The sequence below is a fragment of the Equus asinus genome, chromosome 8 (assembly GCF_041296235.1).
Source record: "Equus asinus isolate D_3611 breed Donkey chromosome 8, EquAss-T2T_v2, whole genome shotgun sequence".
Classification (NCBI taxonomy): domain Eukaryota; kingdom Metazoa; phylum Chordata; class Mammalia; order Perissodactyla; family Equidae; genus Equus; species Equus asinus.
This window is the reverse complement of record NC_091797.1, coordinates 86823553-86844228: the sequence shown is the minus strand read 5'-3', so window position 1 is coordinate 86844228 and position 20676 is coordinate 86823553. Positions and strand designations below refer to the sequence as shown.

At 47.5% G+C, this 20676-nt stretch overlaps 1 protein-coding gene across 6 annotated transcripts in view; it reads left to right on the top strand.

Annotated features, from left to right (window-relative positions):
* CORO1C (coronin 1C) overlaps positions 1-20457 on the top strand; it is a 72850-nt gene extending 52393 nt beyond the window's left edge. For all 6 annotated transcript variants that reach the window (XM_044775727.2, XM_044775725.2, XM_070516230.1 and 3 more), the window contains 8 exons: positions 5945-6074; positions 9102-9283; positions 10444-10563; positions 11375-11479; positions 13326-13471; positions 15908-15965; positions 16067-16312; positions 18069-20457. In XM_044775727.2, coding sequence (XP_044631662.1) covers positions 5945-6074; positions 9102-9283; positions 10444-10563; positions 11375-11479; positions 13326-13471; positions 15908-15965; positions 16067-16312; positions 18069-18188 — 1107 coding nt within the window. In that variant the 3' untranslated portion in view covers positions 18189-20457. The remainder of the gene's footprint in view (positions 1-5944; positions 6075-9101; positions 9284-10443; positions 10564-11374; positions 11480-13325; positions 13472-15907; positions 15966-16066; positions 16313-18068) is intronic.
* The last annotated feature ends 219 nt before the right edge of the window (positions 20458-20676 follow it).

Genomic DNA, 20676 nt, shown 5'->3' with positions numbered 1-20676 from the left:
AGTTCACGCGCTCTGCTTCCGAGGCCCAGGGTTTCACTGGTTTGGATCCGGCGCGCGGACGTGGCACTGCTCATCGGGCCATGCTGAGGTGCTGTCCCACATGCCACAACTAACTAGAAGGACCCACAACTAAAATATACAACTTTGTACCTGGGGGCTTTGGGAGAAAAAGGAAAAATAAAATCCTTAAAATAAATAAATAAACTCCCTATTTTATACATTTTTGCTTCTTTCGTAAATTTTCCTGATAGTTTTGCCTTGAAATAAACGTGGCAGTGCCATTGTCGGTGGGACGGGAGCGCCCTCCTCAGGATGCCTGTCCCTCTTGTCAGGCAGGAGGGCTTCGTGTTATTTCCCTTTTGTACAGATTGCACCTGGGCCATTTGCCAGCGGAATCATAGCTGTGGCGAATCAGAACCCAGCGCTCAGGCTTTGATTCTCTCAAGTCGGCTGTTGTTCTCGTTGTCACGGTTCGTTTAGGAGTGCCCTGCCTCTCCGCGCTGCCCCTCGGGGTTCCTGGGTCGGTGGTTCCTGCGGGGCACTGTGCCGCCCCGCAGCTGCTGCAGAAGCTGGGAGCCTCTTCCTGTCTCTTAGGATCATCTCTGTCCTTGCTTTTCCTTGCGGAATTGGTTCCTTAGCCTTTGAAAGCGATGGCCATTAGGGGGAATAGACCTTTCCGTGGCTGTAACTCTAGTGCGAGCCCAGTAGCAAGTTCATGATGGGTGATTAAAATCAGGCAGCAGTGTCTGGAAACTTGGTGTATGCTTTAAATTTGCACCGTGTTTGAGAAATAAAACCATCAAACGGATTACTCTGAAAATTACTGCTTGACAGAAACCCAAGTTTCTTACTTGTCCTCACTTTTTTCTTGTTGGAACTGTTCTCTTGAGCTGTCCTTTTTCCGTGTTCAGAATTTCATGTGAAAAAGGATGCCAGTTGATCCTCAGTCGTTCCTCAACATGTGCTTAAAGTTGTTTTTCTCCGGAACCATGATGGCTTTCCACTGTTGATTCACTTTTTCATCTGGAAGGCCTTGCGACTGATTGCATTTTTTCAAAACAAAACAAAACCATTGCCATAGTAATGTGTTGTCCAAATAGAAATTTTCAGGAACACACAGTATTATTTAACAAAACAAAACGGAACAGAAAATCAAGTGGAGGGAGGAGAGCTGGTGGGCCGTGTCGCTGAGACGCCCACTCTGGGCACGCAGAGGCTGCGTGATGCCTGTTTTCCTCTCCGCTCACTGCGTGTGTTTTTGAAGCAGCTGGTTGGTGTTGGAGCACTAGCCTGCGGCTGTGGAACAGAGAGGAGCTCACGATCTGCGTGGCGATCTGAGTTGTTCTCATTTGTGCTAATTGGCCTAGGCACGAACCAGAGCTTTCACACATAAGGTATCTCGGACATAAATCAGGTAGTTGGGTACAGTGCTGAATTAATTTGAAGATGAGACTCATGGCAGAAATCCTGATGTTCGCACCTAGAAATATCTATGGGGTCGTAGTGATCACAGTATCAACGAGAAAAATAACCATGAACGGAGAGTAGACACTTTTTTGCCAAGCTCTGCTTTAAGCCTTTATGAGCATGACTGTGTTTAGTCCTTGTGCCAGCATGGTGGGCAGGAGTCTGTCCTATTTTACAGTTTGGGAAACAGGCCCAGGGAGTGACGGTTTTGTCAAAGGCCACCCTATTTCAGTTTTTTACATTATGGTGGTGCTTTGGGTATGCAAAATGTTTTAGCTCATTCGACCCTTGCAGTAACCCCTGTAAGCAGAGCTGATGCTGTCCCCAGTATCAAACAAGGAAATTGAGGCTCTTGGAAATGAAGTCCCTTCTTAATGCTGACATCGCCAATGAGTGTCCCTGCTCTGACAGGAGCCCGAGTCTTCTGACATCCAGGCCAGCGTCCTTGCTGCCGTACCAGGCTGTGCCCCAGGTGATGCTCCAGAAGACTAACCACGTGCCGAGTGGGACTTCTGCTCTTCATTGTCCCTGCACTGCAGGAGGCAGGACCTCTCAGTCCAAACTGGAAGGCTGCTGCCCGGAAGCAGCGGACAGCCCTAAAAAGGGCAGAGAGCTACCTAACGACAGGCTGTGAGTAGGGCCAGCGCGCAGCAGCCGGGGGTGTGTCCGCTTTGTGTGGAAAGACTGACAGACCTGCCGGCTCTTTTCCACCATCCACAGTGGAGAACAACACCACCTTTATTTACCGGCAGAGGCGAGAGTTCCGTTGTCTTTTCATTTCGTTTCACAGACTTTTCCAGTCACTTTCTCCTCCCACTCTAAACCCTTGTGCCTGTGTTACCTTTTTGACTCTGGTGCCTTTTCCCTGTCAGCCCTGCAGCCAGTCTCTTTGGGGCATCCCGTTTTTTTCTTGCAGCACTTGGCTTATACCAGCCTAGCGTGGGTGACGTACGCTGTGTGCCTTCCCGCTGCAAATACAAGTAACAGCAATTGCTAACCCTTGTGGAGAGCCTGCCCTACTCCTGGCGTTATTCTACGTGCTTTGGATTCGTGTTACCGCATTCGTGCTTACAACGACCCCAGTGAGAGGAGGTTCATTACTACTCCCGTCTTACAGATGAGGAGACTTAAGGCCCGGAGAGGTGAGGTGACTGTCCCCCAGGTCATACAGCCCATACGTGGCAGAATCAGTTGAACAGTCTCTGCTAGTTCTGGAGCCCATGTCCTTAACCACCGCACTGTCTCTACATTTTGGTGGCACTGACTGTGTGCCAGGCCCTGTTCTGGGGCTTTAGTAGCTCCTTTAACCTCCCAGCAGCCCTAGGAGGCATGCGTACTGGTGTCTCTTCTGCGCATAGGGACACCATTTGCCCAGGACCATCCCGGGAAGTAGCCCAGGCAGGATTTGCACCAGGATCTGTTTGGCTCCAGAGTCCATGCTGCAACCCTCCGTCACATCCCTTGTCTTGCTGTCTTTGATTTTGGGTCTCATAGAGGTCTCTGCTTTGTGTTAGACCATAAACCCTGCAAGAGCAAGGTGTGTGCGCAGTCACCCTGTCCTCGCTTGCCTGGCAACAGGCCTGCCTTAGACGGCCATTCAAGAAATGTGCTGCGTGAGTGAGCGACCCAGGTGGTAAGGTGGGTTAGGTACCTGTGTGACGTGCTTAAACTTGGTTGAGGGAACCGCTGAATCTGCCACAAGTGAGAGAAACGAGGAACAGAGCATTTCCTCCTTTTAAAATTATATAATAAATGTTTTGCTCCATCATTACAATTTCCTCTCAATCCAAGGAAAAGATGGATGAAGGGGAAGCTAGAGAAGGGAAAGGGCGAAGTCCCATTAGGAGCTCTGCTTCTGGCCTCCTGTTCACGATGGCAAGTGCCGATTTATAACCAAAGCCCCAGCACTCCATGCCTCGATGGGATCTAGATGAGGTGCTGTTGAATTGTGGTCAGGGTCTGGCAAGGCGGCTTTGCAGTCCTTGAGGAAAACCCAGCAGCCCGTGGTTATGGTGCCATCTGGAGATGGCAGCTGGTATTACCACCCCTTCAGTTCTAGCCGTGGATCAGAATTCTTGCAAAATGCATTTCCTCTTGAGTCACCAAAGTCCCATTTCATAATTGTTTCTCTGCTGACTTCATGCTTTGATCGGATCAGTAGTTGTTTTCTATTCCTTCTGTTAAAGAATCAGTCCTGCTTTATATTCATATAGCCAAGCTCAATTCGGAGCCGTTTTACTGATCATGAGCCTTGAATAAAAATCGTGTATATCAGGATGAGAACAGACATGGAATGCTGGGAGTGGTCAGCAGAGGCCCACACTCCCAGGGGGGAGTGCGGGGCAAAGTCTGTTGGGTGGAGGAGGCTGTGGTCTGGGGAAGGACAGAGAGGGGCAAGGTGGGTGTTCTTTTGCCATCTTTGCTTGTTTGCATCTGCTGTGTTTACCATTTGCTGAATGAGGAGAGTTCAGTGGAAATTAGGTGACGTTCTAACTTTGGGCCCTCAAAAGGCAGGTTTATTTTGCCATGATTTGCATAAGGGATTATATTTAGCCCAGGCAGTATTTAGCTGTAAATATTATCGGTCACTTAATTTATAACTTTTTCTCACTCTTCAGGATGGCAGACTTCTAACTTTTTGCGGGACAATAGACAGACGCGAACCTTAAACACCCCTCATGCAGACCTCTGCCTTCCCCTGAGCACTTGAAAACACACACTTGTTTGTCCCCTCCTTAAAAATCCCCAGCAAAGGAAAATTCTGTGTTTCACTTGTTCCACTGTTGAACATGATGTTTCACTGGCAAGTTCTACATCTTTCAAATGAACCAGTTCCTTAAAATCATTTTTGCTGGTAAATTTACTTATTTTATTCTTCATATATGAGAAGATAATTATTTTAAACTAACCTTTTCACAAACCTAGATGTTACTTAGTATCTGGCTTTCTCTGGGGTTCTTGGTGCTCCTCAGCTTAGCTGTGACTCGGGGCCTTTCTTCTTAGAGGGTGTTTCTTAACATTTTAAAACCCAGGTCTGTCCATTTAACAGTCGCTGGGGGTTTGGGTTGTTTCCACCTTTTGGCCCTTATGAATAATGCTGCTGTGGACATTGATGGCCACGTTTTTGTGAGGACGTGTGTTTTCATTTCTCTTGGGTAGGTACCTAGGAGTGTTATTGCTGGGTCATGTAGTGACCCTGTGTTGTATCATTTGAGGAACCGCCAGACTGTTTTCCAGAGCAACTGCGCCATTTTACGTTCCCCCCAGCTGTGTGTGAGGGCTCTCGTTTCTCCAGACCCTCTCCAACACTTGTCTGTCTTTTTGATTCCAGCCTCCTCGTGGGAGTGAAGTAATGTTTTATTGTGGTTTTGGTTTGCATTTCCCTAATGACTCACACTACTGAACATCTTTTCATGTGCTTTTTCTCCATTTTTGTATCTTCCTTGAAGAAAGGTCTATTTAGATTCCTTGCCCATTTAAAAAATTGGGTTATCTTCCTTTTATTGGGTTGTAAGAATTTTTTGTATATTCTAGATAAAAGTTCCTTATTAGATATATGACTTGCAGATTATTTTCTCCCATTTTCTGGGTTGTCTTTTCACTTTTCTTGATCGTGTCCTTTGAAAGACAAAAGTTTTTAATTTTGATGAGGTCCAATTTTTCCTTTTTTTTTTCTTTTTCTTTTTTTTTTTTGAGGAAGATTAGCCCTAAGCTAACATCTGCCACCAATCCTCCTCTTTTTTTGCTGAGGAAGACTGGCCCTGAGCTAACATCCATGCCCATCTTCCTCCACTTTATATGTGGGACGCCTGCCACAGCATGGCTTGACAGGCGGTGTGTAGGTCTGCACTGGGATCTGAACTGGCCAACGCTGGGCTGCCAAAGTGGAATGTGCGAACTTAACAGCTGTGCCACTGGGCTGGCCCCCCATTTTCTTCTTTTGTAAGATGATTTGTTTTCTGTGGTACACGTTACAAAACGGTTAGATATATTTTCATTTTCCAAATGTAAAATTATAGAAAATACACTATTTTAAAAGTGCACCATCCCTCACGAGCCCTTGGTTGGTGAGTGGAGTGTGCTCTCCCCTCAAGAACCATGGATTCAGCTAGGGGCTTTCACCCAGCGCCTCGTTTCATGGGTGCTTCAATCATTTTGTATTTTTCTTTCAACTTTTTGCATGCTTCTAACTGGAGAGTTTTTAACTGAACAGGGAATTTAAAATAAAATCTCAATTAATATTAAATAAAAGTGGAGAGGTAACATTTTGTAGGCCGTATGGATGTTCTGATCTTTAATATCCTGTTACATTTTAAAAACAACTGTACCCAGTCATTTCACAATATTCTGCCTTTCATCCCAAGACCATTGTATGTTCTGGTTCTGCAGAGCAAGTCTTCAGGCTGGATGGCCGCGGTAAATGTGATTGTCGAGGGTGATCGCTTTCCTAAGGGTCCTCTTTCTTCTTTTCCAACAGGTATGGCAGATCCCAGAAAATGGACTCACCCTTTCCCTGACCGAACCTGTGGTGATTCTAGAAGGCCACTCAAAGAGAGTTGGTATCGTGGCCTGGCACCCGACAGCCCGGAACGTGCTTCTCAGCGCAGGTAAGCGGCCCTCGCCTTTCCCCTGGCCGGCACATTCTGACTGAGTGCTGCTCAGTTTTGAAGGAGGTCATTAGGAACCCACGAAGAGATGCTGAGATACAGTGGTTCCTCAGCCCGTGCGTGCGCACGTGTCTGTGAAGCCACTTTGATAGTCTGATGGAAGCTGCGGACTTCCTACTTAGAAAAATGGACAGATACGTACTTACTTACCTGTAATTTCAGCAGGTTCATGCTTTCTGCTGGGGCCCTCCGTGGACCACAGTTAGTTACTCTTGATGGAGAAGGAACCCTTGTGGGAGCCAGCTCTGGCGTTGCTGCCAACTTTGGGGTCATCCTGTTAGGCAAATATCCTCCTGCTTTTTCAAAAGTACTTTAATTTTTCTCTTTATACAAGTTGTACATGTATGTTATAGAGAATGTATATAAACAAAAGGAAGAAAATAAAAATCACTTGTGATCCCGCCGCCCAGAGGGAACATCATTATTACCGTTTTGATGTTTCTTTCTGGAAGGTATTCCTGTGCACCTACGTAAATGATTTTACACACGAAGATGGGTTGAGATACTTCACACATTACCTGCTTTCTGCACTTAGTGGTGCACTGCGGTCCTTTCGTGTGCCGCTAAATGTTCTTCCTCTGATGTTTTTAATGACTCCATTCGTGATCACTGTCTGGATAGCTCCGTTTATTTAATCACTCCCCTGTGTGTGGAAGTTGAGGTGGTTTCTGATTTTTCACTTTAAACAGCACTGCAGCGAACTCTGGTGACCGAGTCCTGCTGTTCCTTCCTGTTGGTTTCCCACTTGGGTAGTTTCCAAGCTTTATCCTACAGAAATCTTCTTTGTCTAAAATGTGAGATTTTATCTTCTTTTCTAGAAGCAACACGGTGGGCATGAGGGAACTTCGTGGGGTGATGGAAATGTTCTATCTTGATTGTGATGGTGGCCACGTGAACATACACATTTGTCAAACTTAACAACTGCACACTTCAAATGGGCACGTCGTATTGTGCGTAAATTACACCTTAATAAAACTGCTTTATTAAAAAGCAGTACTAGGGGCCGGCCCCGTGGCCGAGTGGTTAAGTTCGCACGCTCCGCTGCGGCAGCCCAGGGTTTTGCTGGTTTGGATCTTGGGCGCGGATGTGGCACTGCTCATCAAGCCATGCTGTGGCGGCATCCCACATGCCACAACTAGAAGGACCCACAACTAAAAATATACAACTGTGTACCAGGGGGCTTTGGGGAGAATAAGAAGAAGAAAAAAAAGAAATTGGCAACAAATGTTAGCTCGGGTACCAGTCTTTAAAAAAATAAAATAAAATACTATTTACAAAAAGGAAAAGAAAGCAATACTAACGTTAGTGGTAGAATTTAAAAGATCTTTCCCCTCACTGGTAAAAAGGAGAGGAATCAGTTCAGTTTTTTTTTTTTTTTTTTTTTTTGAGGAAGATTAGCCCTGAGCTAACTACTGCCAGTCCTCCTCTTTTTGCTGAGGAAGACTGGCCCTGAGCTCACATCCATGCCCATCCTCCTCTACTTTATATGTGGGACGCCTACCACAGCATGGTGTGCCATGTGGTGCCATGTCCGCACCGGGGATCCGAACCAGCGAACCCCAGGCCTCCAAAGTGGAACGTGTGAACTTAACCACTGCGCCACTGGGCCAGCCCCCAGTTCAGTTTTTAACTGGGAATAAAGAGTTTTTATAATATAATGAGTTAAATAAAAAATTTAACGCCAGGGACCTATTGAAACGAAGAAACTGCTTTTCAAAAAAGATGCTACCCAGGATTCTCTTTTAAAATCACAACCATACCCAGGAAGCCCTCTGAAATGTGACTCAGAGCCTCAGTCTGATAAGGAGGGAAAACAGTTCCAAAGGTAGAACTGCATCACGGAAAGTTCCTGCTGCCTTCCTGTCGAGGTCAAGCATAGGGTATGGCAAGCAGACTGAGCCCTGCTCCCCCTTTTACAAGCCCAGGAGAACGGTGGGCCGCAGGGCTCTGCGCATTTAAGGCTGCAAGATCTGCCCCCAGCGGCTGTGCCTGTGGTGAACAAGGCACAGGAGGGGCCAGGTCTCCATCCCGGAGTTCAGCTCCAGCTTTTCATACTGTTGTGCAGTTTTTCCTCTAATTTCCTCCATCTAACCCTTTGGCAACTTAGGTGTCCTTGATGTGAGTGGCTGATTTTTCTAAAGTGCTTGCAAAATTAGTTTACTGGCAAAAATTCACCTTCAGGGTGTCCATCTTTTATTTTGCTTCATCCTTGAACTAGTATCCTGGAAGCAACAGCAGAAAGCCTCTTTGTAGAGGGGCCTCGGGGGTTGTGGCCGACCCTTGAAGGACAGAGTTGATGAGCTGAGGGGTTGTGGCTGAGTCGCCATTGTGGCCTCCCTGGGGATCAGTTCCTAACTCGACGTGCCTGCAGTTTGGGCTTCTCAGAGCAGCCCGGTCTCGGTCTATTTTTCTCCTCTTTTAGAGATAGAGATCTGTTGTGAACAGATGTTTAGGGTGGCCTTTGCATTTCCTTTCACTTACTGTAATTTACCAAGACGCGTTCTACAGCATCATTGATTTGAATAACCTCCATCCTTTATTTTTGTTGAGTGGCCTAAACAGTTATTTAAACTCTTTATTTTTAGTTTCTCTGGAAAAGAAATAAGCTGTATTCATTCTGATGCTAGTTTTACTAGAAAAGGAAACTTACAGTCACTTGGGGTCTGCCAGCCCACTTAACTCTTAAAAAAACATAAGATTCTATTTTCTTGTAGTTCTTTGTTTTTGGTTTATTTGTCATATGAACCCAAACTTAACAAGCTGTATTTTTCCTTTAACACTTATTTCTTTTATACAGATGTCTTTTTTCTTTGTCACTTCAGTTTTTAACTCCCTGTCAGTAGGGTCTCTTATAAACAGCACCGTCCCTTCAGTGCATGTGTGTCCTCACCATATTGGTGGTTTTCACAAAGGTGTAGTTGCACAGGTGTTCTGATCTCTGAGCGGCGTGGTTTTGCTTGCTTTTAGGTTGTGACAATGCCATCATCATCTGGAATGTGGGGACGGGGGAAGCCCTTATAAACTTGGACGACATGCATGCAGACATGATTTACAATGTCAGCTGGAACCGGGATGGCAGCCTGATCTGCACAGCCTCCAAAGACAAGAAAGTGAGAGTTATCGATCCTAGGAAGCAAGAGATTGTTGCTGTGAGTATTCTTGGGGCAAGAGCCGCAGTGTTTGTAGCACTTCGGGGAGGGTGAGCTGTCTGCTTTGTAAGGTGGGCTGCAGAGGCTGCGCTGCTGCTCAGTGGACCCTTACTGTCTGCACACGCCACACGGTGCGTCGGAGAAGGCTTGGACGGGCTTCTGCCTCCCGATCACTCTTCTCTTCAGGTGGACATTTCTAGCCTTTGCCCAAGGCTTCTCTCTCACTTGGTGACCATTTTTCACAAAGAAACAGTTTTTACCAGTTTGCTAGAGTCCTTAAGAATTTATAAGTCTCAATCAGCTTATCCAAACAGTTAACTGCCTTCCCGGCTGGGTACTGAATCTTGACAGATTGGTTCCCCGCTCTGTTCCAGAAGTGCTTGTTAAAGTGCCTTACAAAGATGCAGCGTGTTCTCCCAACAGCTCAGTGTCTTGGTTTCTGTCACCTAAGCTAGACCTCAGCAGAATCACATATGACAAAAGATGGACACTGGAGACGTGGGTCAGGGCTGAAGATGCACGCGTTCGCTCCCGGGATGCCTCGCTTCAGCCCCACTCTGAGGCCCGTGGTTGCCCTTCTCTGAGGTGTGGTGGTTCTTCAGCAGTGTTACTTCTCAAGGGTCAGGCAGCGCTCATGGCTAGTGCTTATCGAGCACTGGGACTCGCCCTCCCCATGCTGAGTGCTTTCTCCACTAGAATCTTCCAGGGGTTGGTACTAGTGTGCTCGTTGAACAAATGAGGTTGAGGAAGGGGTTAACTAAACCGAACTTCTTCCTGTCCTGAGAAATCGGTGGAAACTCCAGGGGATCTCCCACCTCAGGTTATTATCCTCCTGAGGAGCAGACAGAGGCCTTTCCTGGGTTTTATTTTCGCAGTGCGTGCTCCTGGGTTGGCAGCAGGTGGCGAGAAGGAGGCTTTTGAGTCCACTCCTGGCACTCTCACTCGCTAACCAGCTGAGGGACCTTGACCAGATTGCTTAGTGTCTCTGTTTCCTCATCTGGGGAGGGGAGGTAGTACACACACACACACACACACACCCCCCACACCCATTAATCCAAATGGCATGTGGGGTCCAGGTCTGAGCCCCCAGCCTCCCGCCTCACCCTTCCTTCTTGCGGTTTGAATGTGTGTAATGTGCCTCTTTGCCCTTTCTGCCCCAGGAGAAGGAGAAAGCACATGAAGGAGCAAGACCCATGAGAGCCATCTTTCTGGCTGATGGGAATGTCTTTACCACGGGTTTCAGCCGCATGAGCGAGCGGCAGCTGGCTCTCTGGAATCCGGTATGCCCCTCCAGCCTTTCCACTGGCTTACCCTGGAGCTGTCTCTCTTTTCTGAGCAGGTCTTTGGGTTGGTATGTAGATTGTAGGATTCTCAGTGTAGTTTTCTGAACTCCTGCTTGTCTTAAATTAGATGTGAAGGTCTCATCCTCACTAGGGATTTATTACTGAATGTATTTCAAAAATGCATTCTTGATATTCCCAGGGAGTCTGTGTTGACTCTATTTTTTAGAAAGAATGCACGAAGAATCCAGTGTTTTAGACTTGGGAGACAAATTCTAAACTTCTGTTTTATAAAGAATATGATCAAATGTCTAAATCAAAATAATCATGTTTAGGAAAATGTTTAGAATAGCATAAGTGAAAAAAAATACTAAACTGTGTATATGGTACGATCCCAATCTGTGTGTGTTTGTGTGTGGGAAGGAAATAGACCAAAACAGTCATTGTTTCTGCCACCCACTGGACTGTGGAATTATGGAATATAGGATGATTCTTATGTTCTTCTGTATCTTTTAATTTTTTAAAGGCATATATTTGTTTTATAATAAAAATACTACTCAAAAAGAAAATAGTCACCGTGGAGAAGGACTCTCATGGAATCGCACTGATGTGCATTAATTATGTTCTGAGATCGACACAGCTTTCAGTGGGTTGGAGCCCGTTTAGCATCCCTATCGGTATTTACTTGGATGGATATTATATGTGCATTATGCAAGCTTTTCTTGTTCTAGGGAAATGGCTTACTTAAGGATAAAAAATGTATAGTATTACAAAAATTCATTTTTTAATATATATCTGTTTTTTTCCCCAGAAAAACATGCAGGAACCAATTGCTCTTCATGAAATGGACACTAGCAATGGGGTGTTGCTGCCCTTCTATGACCCTGACACCAGTATCATTTACTTATGTGGAAAGGTAGGCAGTAATTTTGATGCTGGATATTAAATTTAATTCTGTAGGAAGGAGAAGTTTATCCTTCAGAAATTTAGTAGATAGGCAATGTGTTGTATCATTTTAATGTTTTAATTTGCCTGATTTGTGTGTGTGTGTATGTCTCAAGCTAAAATAGGGACAGATGATTTTCTTCTGTTTTTGTTCTTGAGACTGGCCCGTCAGTAAGTTGCCAGCTGTGTGGCAGTAACACTTCGTGTCCAGTACTTTTGACCGAAGCGGGGATTGGGCTGGGGTGTTGGGGCAGCTGCTGACAGGGAGGTCTCTGCTGGGGCCGTCTGGTGAGAAAAAGAGGCCAGACGGGCACCTTTTCACCCAGTGTGCGCATGGTTGGTGCTTTTAGGTTCTCTGTGCTGGCATCGGGGCTGGGTAACTCGTCTGCCACGTCTGATGCCAAAGAGTGAAGAGTACGTGAGCTTCTGAGGGCCTCAGAGACTCCGGGGGTTCTTGTCCCTGGAGTTCAGTGTTAGGGCCTGGGCTTGGAAATGTGTGGCCTGACTAAAGTTTCAGGAGGTGACAGTTGTTACAGGAAGAGCCCACACTGAACCCCAAAACCCTACCGCCTGCCTTGTGATCCCCACGTAACTAGAGTGTTGGCAGCTTTGTTTTCATTATTGTCATCGTTTCATTTTAGTAGGCAGTAACCTCAGGGTTCCTTATTCTTTTGTAGTTGAGTTCTCCTTAGAATCTGTAGTTGAAATAAATGAATTAAAACTGGCGCTGTTGGTGTGGCGTATTCCCCCAGACCTGGCGGAGCTGGTTGCTGGGGAAGGCTGGCGTGCTTCGCTTCTTTTCACAGTTGACTGAGCGGCTGCAGGCCTGCTTTACATTTTTATAGGTCAGTTACTTAGAAACTGAGATCTTGTCTGTTTCCTTGAAAGATGCTTTACTTGAGGTGATAACAGCTGCCGGAGACTGCATCAAAACAAACAAAAGGAGCAGCTGTTAGCACCAAGTGGGAGATTATTTTGAGCCTGCGGAAAACAGATAGCATGTGTTTAGCTTCTTCGTCATTGCTTTAGATGTTTACATCATTGAAACAAATGGAGTCAGGAGAACTAAGAATTGGTAGGGCAGGAGATCGCCTGGCTGTTTCTATCTTATATATCTGACACAGACCCGTGCACGCATGCACGTCTCCCTCTGCCAGGTAGGATTGCCTTCATTGTTCAGGTTGGTGTAACTGTGTGACAATTGTTTATACTCGGAGAAACGAGCATATGCTTCCCCCAAATCTGACAATTCTGAGGAAAATTATCATCGAATCTGACACATTGCAGTGAGATAGCACTACCTTCTGAAGTTAAAGGATATTCACTAAAACGAAAGTTTCTTAATGAGAAAAATTTTACTTTTTATTATCACCTGACTGCCCGGGGTCGGCGCCCTCAGGTCTGTGAATGACACTGCTCTGCCACGTGGGTGATCGGGTACTTAGGTCGATCGTCCTCCCGGCAGGCCTCCTGGTCTTCAGTTTTGTTGCTGTTGACGTTGGATTGCAGGGTGGCTGTTCGGCAGAGGTGTTACTGTTTCGCCCTGGCTCTGGTTGGCATCTCGCTCGGTGGAGTAACGCCGGAGCTTCCAGTAGGAGGAGAGGAGATGGTTAGGGGGCGTGCTGGCGTGTCATGAGTGAGGGCCTCCTCTGCCAGGGAGAGAGATGTCGTTTGCTCTAGGCGGGCCTCTTCTGAGGAAGAAAGGTCAGCCGCTACAGCGGAGTCCCAGTTAAGGCTGGGTCATAGGGGATAGACTCCCGCTAACACCCGATGGCTCAGGTAACGTTCAACATGGGCTTGTCTCCGATGTCTTGTAGGGTGACAGCAGCATCCGCTATTTTGAGATCACGGATGAATCCCCCTATGTCCACTACCTCAACACCTTCAGCAGCAAGGAGCCTCAGAGAGGCATGGGTCACATGCCCAAGAGGGGCCTTGATGTCAACAAATGTGAGATTGCCAGGTAAAGTGTTCTCACTGTTTATAGTCCACGTTATAGAGGAGCGGTACGACGACAAGCAGTGCTGAATGCTCCCGTCCCTCTCCCTTTGTGGGTGGCACAGCATTAGTGTCTTATTTCCTGCCCGTGCTTAGAAGGGGGCGGTTTTAGGGCAGGAGGGAACCGTTCCCCACCCTTCAGCCCAGCCGTGCCCCTCCGCCCTTCAGATTACACGGCTGGAAGCGCAGCAGTCGCGTGCCTTAGCTGAGGTGCGTTGCACACACGGTTCAGCAGTGACGCCTTTGTGTCTTGTCTTCGGACTGAGGCTGTGGCCAGTGTCCTCTGGGAGGCAAGCAGGGGAGAGCCTGGCCCTGTGATGGAATAAGGGACAGTTTTCCTGCTCCAGGGGGTCAAACCAGGTTCCAAACTGGACTGTGAACCCTGCGGATCCTACACTAGAGAAGCCAGGATCCACCGTGGGCGGTGGGTTAGCTTGGTTTAGGAAATTCGGCTGTGTCAGGTCATTCTTGCCTCTCCACTCCCCTGGCTTTTTAAAATACTTGTATTGCATGATGCTAGTGGGCGTCCTAGGGGGCGGGCTGCTTTCTCAAACTTTTCAACAAAAGATACTCACTTGACCACTGGCCACTTTAAACAACAGAATCACTGTCACTACCTTATTAGGTGTAACATCCTAGCACACATTTGTATAACGCTATGTTTATGTGGACACTTGTCTTAGTCTGCTGTTCTGGTCACACTATTAAATAATTGACACAACGTCTTTTTTTTTTAAGATTTTATTTTTCCTTTTTCTCCCCAAAGCCCCCAGTACATAGTTGTGCATTTTTTTAGTTGTGGGTCCTTCCAGTTGTGGCATGTGGGACGCCGCCTCATCATGGCTTGATGAGTGGTGCCATGTCAGTTCCCAGGATCTGAACCAGCGAAACCCTGGGCCGCTGCAGCGGAGCGTGTGAACTTACCACTTGGCCATGGGGACGGCCCCGACACTTAACATCTTTAAAAACAAAAATGAAAGAATTTTTATAAGCCCTGTTCTATATTAACCACTATGGATTTTTTTTTTTTTTTTTTTAAAGATTTTATTTTTTCCTTTTTCTCCCCAAAGCCCCCAAAGCCCCCCGGGTACATAGTTGTGTATTCTTCGTTGTGGGTTCCTCTAGTTGTGGCATGTGGGACGCTGCCTCAGCGTGGTCTGACGAGCAGTGCCATGTCCGCGCCCAGGATTCGAACCGACGAAACACTGGGCTGCCTGCAGCGGAGCGCGCGAACTTAACCACTCGGCCACGGGGCCAGCCCTGGATTTTTTTTTTTAGGATACAAAATTATTATTATTTTTTTAACTTTTTATTAAGATTATGATAGTTTACAACCTTGTGGAATTTCAGTTGTCCATTATTGTTAGTCATGTTGTAGGTGCACCACTTCACCCTTTGTGCCCTCCCCCCATGGATTTTTTTTTTAATCCATTCAACTCCCTATGACTGGAGTAATGAAGGAAAGCTGTCACAGATAATTCAAAATCGTGGTGTCAACCATACCAATCAAAATACGATTCACAATAGATTGAATCTGAATTTAAGATTGCTCCAGTGTTTGGGAACACACTTCTTTTACTGTCACCTTAAAGTTTAAAAGACCACAAGCATAATCCTTCAGGACGCCTCCTGTTTATTAAGTGTTTCTTGAGCATTCGTTGTGTGTTGGGCACTGTGCTGAACCTGCCCTGTGGATTGCGCTGTCACCTACTGTAACAGCCCTGTGGGCCTCTCCTGCCCCTTTGTGGTTGGCCACAGAGGCTTGCTGAAGGGGCGCACGCTCTGGCGGCTGTGTCCGGAGCTGCATGTCGGGCCCTGGTCAGTCTTTTCACCACAGTGCTGACTGCAGAGGTTTGTGCTTTCTGTTCCTGCTCTGTCCACATTTTGGATAATTTCAGATTTTTCCTTAGTGTTATGCATGATATGGTTTGGATGCCAACATTTTAATTCCTAGGATTGCCTTCTTTTCCTTTTTAAAAATCACATTGATACTTACAAACGTTCACCCACCTCAAGTGGGCAGAAGACCTGGCATCTACGTCGTAGATACTATCTAGTATGTAGGTGTTTGTTTCCTCCTGTCTGGTGACTTGGTAATTTTTTCACAAGTGTTGACCTGACCCCAGATAACTGGAATTGGACTGTCACCGTAATGCACAGAGCTCTCTGCCCCTGGTTCTCGTCTCCCGTCTGCCATTTCCCAGCACAGCTACTCTCGGCTTCTGTTTTCTCATCTGTAAAATGGGAACACTGAGTTCTCCCTGCTCCCCGGGGCGAATCCGCTGAGGCAATGGGCAGAGTGTCCCATCCCACGTGGCACTGGAGAAGGGGAGTTTTTACTATCCCTGTGTCGGCCTCCTATTTCACTGAATGCCATTTTGCCTTTATTTCCCTTTTGAAGATTCTTCAAACTTCACGAGAGAAAGTGCGAGCCTATTATCATGACTGTCCCCAGGAAGGTAAGTGCCCATTTTTCTAGGCAATCCATGTTTAAAGACGATTTTAAAAACTGCAGACCTTTTTTCCTTCCCTAAGGGTTTCCTCACAATGTCTCTTGTAGTCTGACCTGTTCCAAGATGACCTGTACCCTGACACGGCGGGGCCCGAAGCGGCGCTGGAGGCGGAAGAGTGGTTTGAGGGCAAGAACGCGGACCCAGTCCTCATCTCCTTGAAGCACGGATACATTCCAGGCAAAAACAGGGATCTCAAGGTGGTCAAGAAGAACATTCTGGATAGCAAGCCCAGTGCAAACAAGAAGTGTGACCTGATCAGCATCCCCAAGAAAACTGCAGACACGGCCAGTGTGGTAAGGACCATGGGAGGGAGGATGTGCCTGGCTGGGCTGGGCCTGGTGCTTCTGAGAGCACCTTCGGTCCCGGGCATCAGCGAGTACTGTCCCCACGGACAGATGGGCCTTTCAGTAAAGGACAACTTGTGCTCTTAGAAGAACCTCCTCAATCACGTGACATTTATGAGTTTGTGGCCATGTTTGGCTCCTTTAGCTGTGTTTTTGATAATGACCAGGACAGAAGTTGGTTCCCTGCCATCTCTGAGAGTGAACAGGAGCCCCTTGGGGTTTTTCTAACTGTCTTTCCCCAAACTGTTTACAGCCATCTCTGATGGGGGTAGAAATGAAACATGAAAGCATAGGGGCATAGATGCCAGGAGGAGAAGGTCCCAGGAAGGAGGGGGTGCCGAGAGGGTTCCCAGGTTGCCGAGCGTTCGAGTGACATGAAGGATCTGGCACTGTGTGGGACTTAGCAACAGAAATGATCTTGGGTGCCCTGGCAAGAACCCTTTTAATGGAGCGATGGGAACCAAAGCCTGACGTTGCAGACCGTGTGGCTGCTGGAGAGCACTGCTACTGGGCGAGCAGGGTCAGGTGGGGAGGGGGAGGTAGGGAGTGGTGGGCTGTGGAACAGAGTTCCAGGGAGCCAGAGCGCAGGGCCGCCAGTTCTCAGTGAGAGGGTAAGGGGATGAAGAGGCAGAGTGCCAGGAGGAGCTGCTGTTTGGCAGTGTCTGAGGAAGCCACATGAGGCACAGTGGACTTTGGTGACTGCAAGGTTTCCAAAAGAATCAGCTCCACGTGGGAGAGGCCTCGGCCTCTTTAGAAGAGTTAGCAGGCAGGGCAAAGGATTTAGCTCCCAAGAAGGACCCTCCCTCGGAGATGGTTAGGAGCCTTGTAGCCTCTGAAAGGTCAGCCTTCATCCTGGTCACATAGAAGTTACTCCTGGGGCCGGCGCGGTGGTTAAGTTTGCACGCTCAGCTTCGGTGGCCTGGGGTTTGCAGGTTTGGATCCTGGGTGTGGACCTAGCACCCCTCATCTAGCCATGCTGTGGCGGCGACCTACATAAAATAGAGGAAGACTGGCACAGATGTTAGCTCAGCAAGAATCTTCCTCAAGCAAAAAGGGGAAGATTGGCAACAGATGTTAGCTCAGGGCCAGTCTTTCTCACCAAAAAGAAAGTTGCTCCTGATGGAGTTCCATGACTGGGGTTGTGGGACATAGGGCAGCTTTGAAGGAATCAATCTTGTCTGCAGTTTACTTGTGCCCCAAGAGATGGTCCAGATGGGTGCACAGGCATGGGGGCCAGAAGTAGCACTGTCATGCACTGTGGTTTTGCTGTGGGTGTCTGATGGACTGACCAGCATTAATTACTTTCTCATAAGGCCCAACCTGGCAGCTATGGCTTGCCACTTCCAAAATAGAAAATTACATTTTATGCCTTATAAATTGTCAACTGCGTTAAATTTTGTTTACTGCTTTTTTGTTTTTTGAGGAAGATTAGCCCTGAGCTAACGTCTGCTGCCAATCCTCCTCTTTTTGCTGGGGAAGACTGGCCCTGAGCTAACATCCATGTCCATCTTCCTCTACTTTCTATGGGGGATGCCTTCCACAGCATGGCGTGCCAAGTGGTGCCATGTCCGCACCGGGATCCGAACTGGTGGCTACCCGGCTGCTAAAGCGGAACGTGTGACCTTCACTGCTGCGCCACCTGCTGGCCCCTGGGTACTGCATTTTGGTCACCCTCCTCCCTCCCTCCTTTTTCTTGTTTCCTTAGCAAAATGAAGCCAAGTTGGATGAGATTTTAAAAGAGATCAAATCTATAAAAGACACAATCTGCAATCAAGATGAACGTATTTCGAAGTTAGAACAGCAGATGGCGAAGATAGCAGCCTGAAGGTCCACCCCCCACCCCCAAAATGGGAGCAAGGACTTGTGCTCGTGGCTGGTTGTCGATGTGGTCCCAGGGAGGGCGAAAGGGAGGCACTGCCCTTGGGAGACATTCCATTTCAGATTGTTAACCAGCGATAGGCCACATTCCAGGAAGAACTCAATTCGTCTCCCAAATTTGCAGAAACAAAATGTGATTTAAAAGCTGAGCTTTTTATCAGAAAGCTTTTTTGATGTTTTAAGTGTTATGTGACTTGTTGAACTTTTAAAAGACAAAAGTGCTACTTTTAAAATCCCAGATATTCTGAATTTTAGAAAACCAACCAATTCTGATTCAGTGTCGTGCCCAAGTACCTTTTTTTACAAACAGGGACCAATGCCACATTGCTTTTTATATTTCTTTTTTTTTTAAATGTTGCCAAAACCAAAAGTAGTAGCTTTTTTTCTTTGTATTTTGCTACCTTGCAGTATTTGTGTGTGGGTTTTATTTTTTCCTTAATTTGAAAGGGACAGCACTGTGTATGTTTATAAACTAAATGAAGATAAGATATTATTTTGTATCAACGTTCACCTGAAAACAATCTGAGCAGTAGGCACATCGTGCCGGCTCGTTCGCAGCGCAGACCTGGTCATCTTAGTGACTGTACAAAAGGAAGACTCGAAAAATCACGTGGATTCATATTCCCACCCCTCTCATTTCACTGAGTCTTCTGATCAAAAAAGCTCCAGAGCGTATCATTTCCTTTCTTTCTCTTTTCTAGAAGTTGGGTGGTTGTAGCAGAACGGAATTCTGCTTCGTGGTTATCCTGTGCTTCAGATGATTACACTCTAGCCTAACTAGCACGTGTGTCTGCAGTGTCGTTACACAGAGAACCGCTGCCCTCATCCCCTTAACATCGGGCTTCAGGTCTGGGCCAGTGCTCGACTAGACGTGCCGGGACGAGAGGACGCACGCACTGTTGAGTGTCCTTCTCACCTATTTCAGCAGCTTGCCCAGCACCTGAGTACGCTGGGGCGCTGAGAAGTAGGGGCCTTGGAGGGGAGGGTTTGCCTGTGTGACCCTCCGCTTTCCCGCCTGTCCCCTGCTGTCCTGGGCTGGGCCGTGCTGCAGGGAGAAGGGCTCTCCCTGTGCCTCCCTCCCTCCTCGCCGTGCACTGCCTCGCTCACGGTTCCTTCCTGCCCTTTGGCTCTAACCGTTCAGCTGAGGTGAGGCCAGAGGTGCTGTTGGATCCTGAGGCTGAGAAGAATGGTCTAGAAGGAAGCACGACGAGGAGTGCAGACCTCTGCTGTAGCTTTAACATGTACAGACATGTCCGTCTGCCCCTCTGCATAGACTAACCTGCTGCGCCCTCCAGCTCGCACCCAGCTGTGTCACAGCAGACGCCCCCCACTCAGGCGGGCCGGAGGCTGAGCCCTGGTCCCCTGCTCTCTTCCTTGGTCAGCTAGGCCTTCTCTCCGTTTCCATTTTCTCGTGCATGCTTGAGAAGCAGGATTTAAGGAGCTTCTGTTCTGGAATGGCTGAGTGTCTGTGATGGAACATGGAGCATAGAGGGTCATTGGGACCATAATGGGCCCACTTTTGCACATGCTCGTGCTGGTATGGGGCTGGAACTGGCTGGAAGCGTCTGTGCACTGGCAGCAAGGCTGGAGGCAGAGTGTGGTGACAGCGGGTTAGAATGCAGCCAAGCTGGGGGTGATGTTGCGTAGAAAAGGTACCGTGTTCTTAACCCATACTGGGAACACTGTCTCCACAATTTCAGGGCATCTGAGTGTTTGGTGTGGTTTTTTTTTGTGTGTGTGTATATGTGTGTTTTTAATATTGAAGTGGATAATGAGATACAAAGAAAACAATAATTACAGTGACTTATATTCCAATCTGGACATGTTTATCAGCATAGTCTGCTGAGGACCTTCATTTTGAAGATTCAAAAATATTTTACAGTTCTAGTATCAAATTAAGTAAGTAAACAAAATTGTTGTTGTTGGTGAAGCACCATCAGGAGCGTGGTTCAGAGAGAAGAGGGCGGGCAAGGAGAGGTTACCCTGGTCCTAGTGTGCAGCTTACGGCTGACTTAACGAGCGGGTGCCCCGCCAGGCTCAGAATGGGCGCCTGAAGCATTGTGGGCTGTTTGTCCTGTTCTGTCTTTTCTTTAAGCCGTGCTATCCCGGAGGAGAACCAGTGCATTACTCCTAGATCGGCTCTTATAGAGCAGCCATGGTGTTCTGTCAAAACACTTGCTTCCATTTTCAAAGATAAAAAATCATTGACTACAAAATGGTGTCCGTGTTTATTTCACGCCTGGGCTGTCTTGGAGGCTGCCCACGGCTCTGCCTGGCCCAGCTTCTCTGACTCAGTGGAACTAGCCAGGTGACTTTGACCTCTCAGGGGGGGTACGGGGCCGTGTGGTGGGCCACTCAGCTCACCAGAGGGGCAGGTCCAGGGCTCGCCTGGAGTGGAGTGCCTGCGTGCCACGTTCCCGCAGGCCTGGATATCT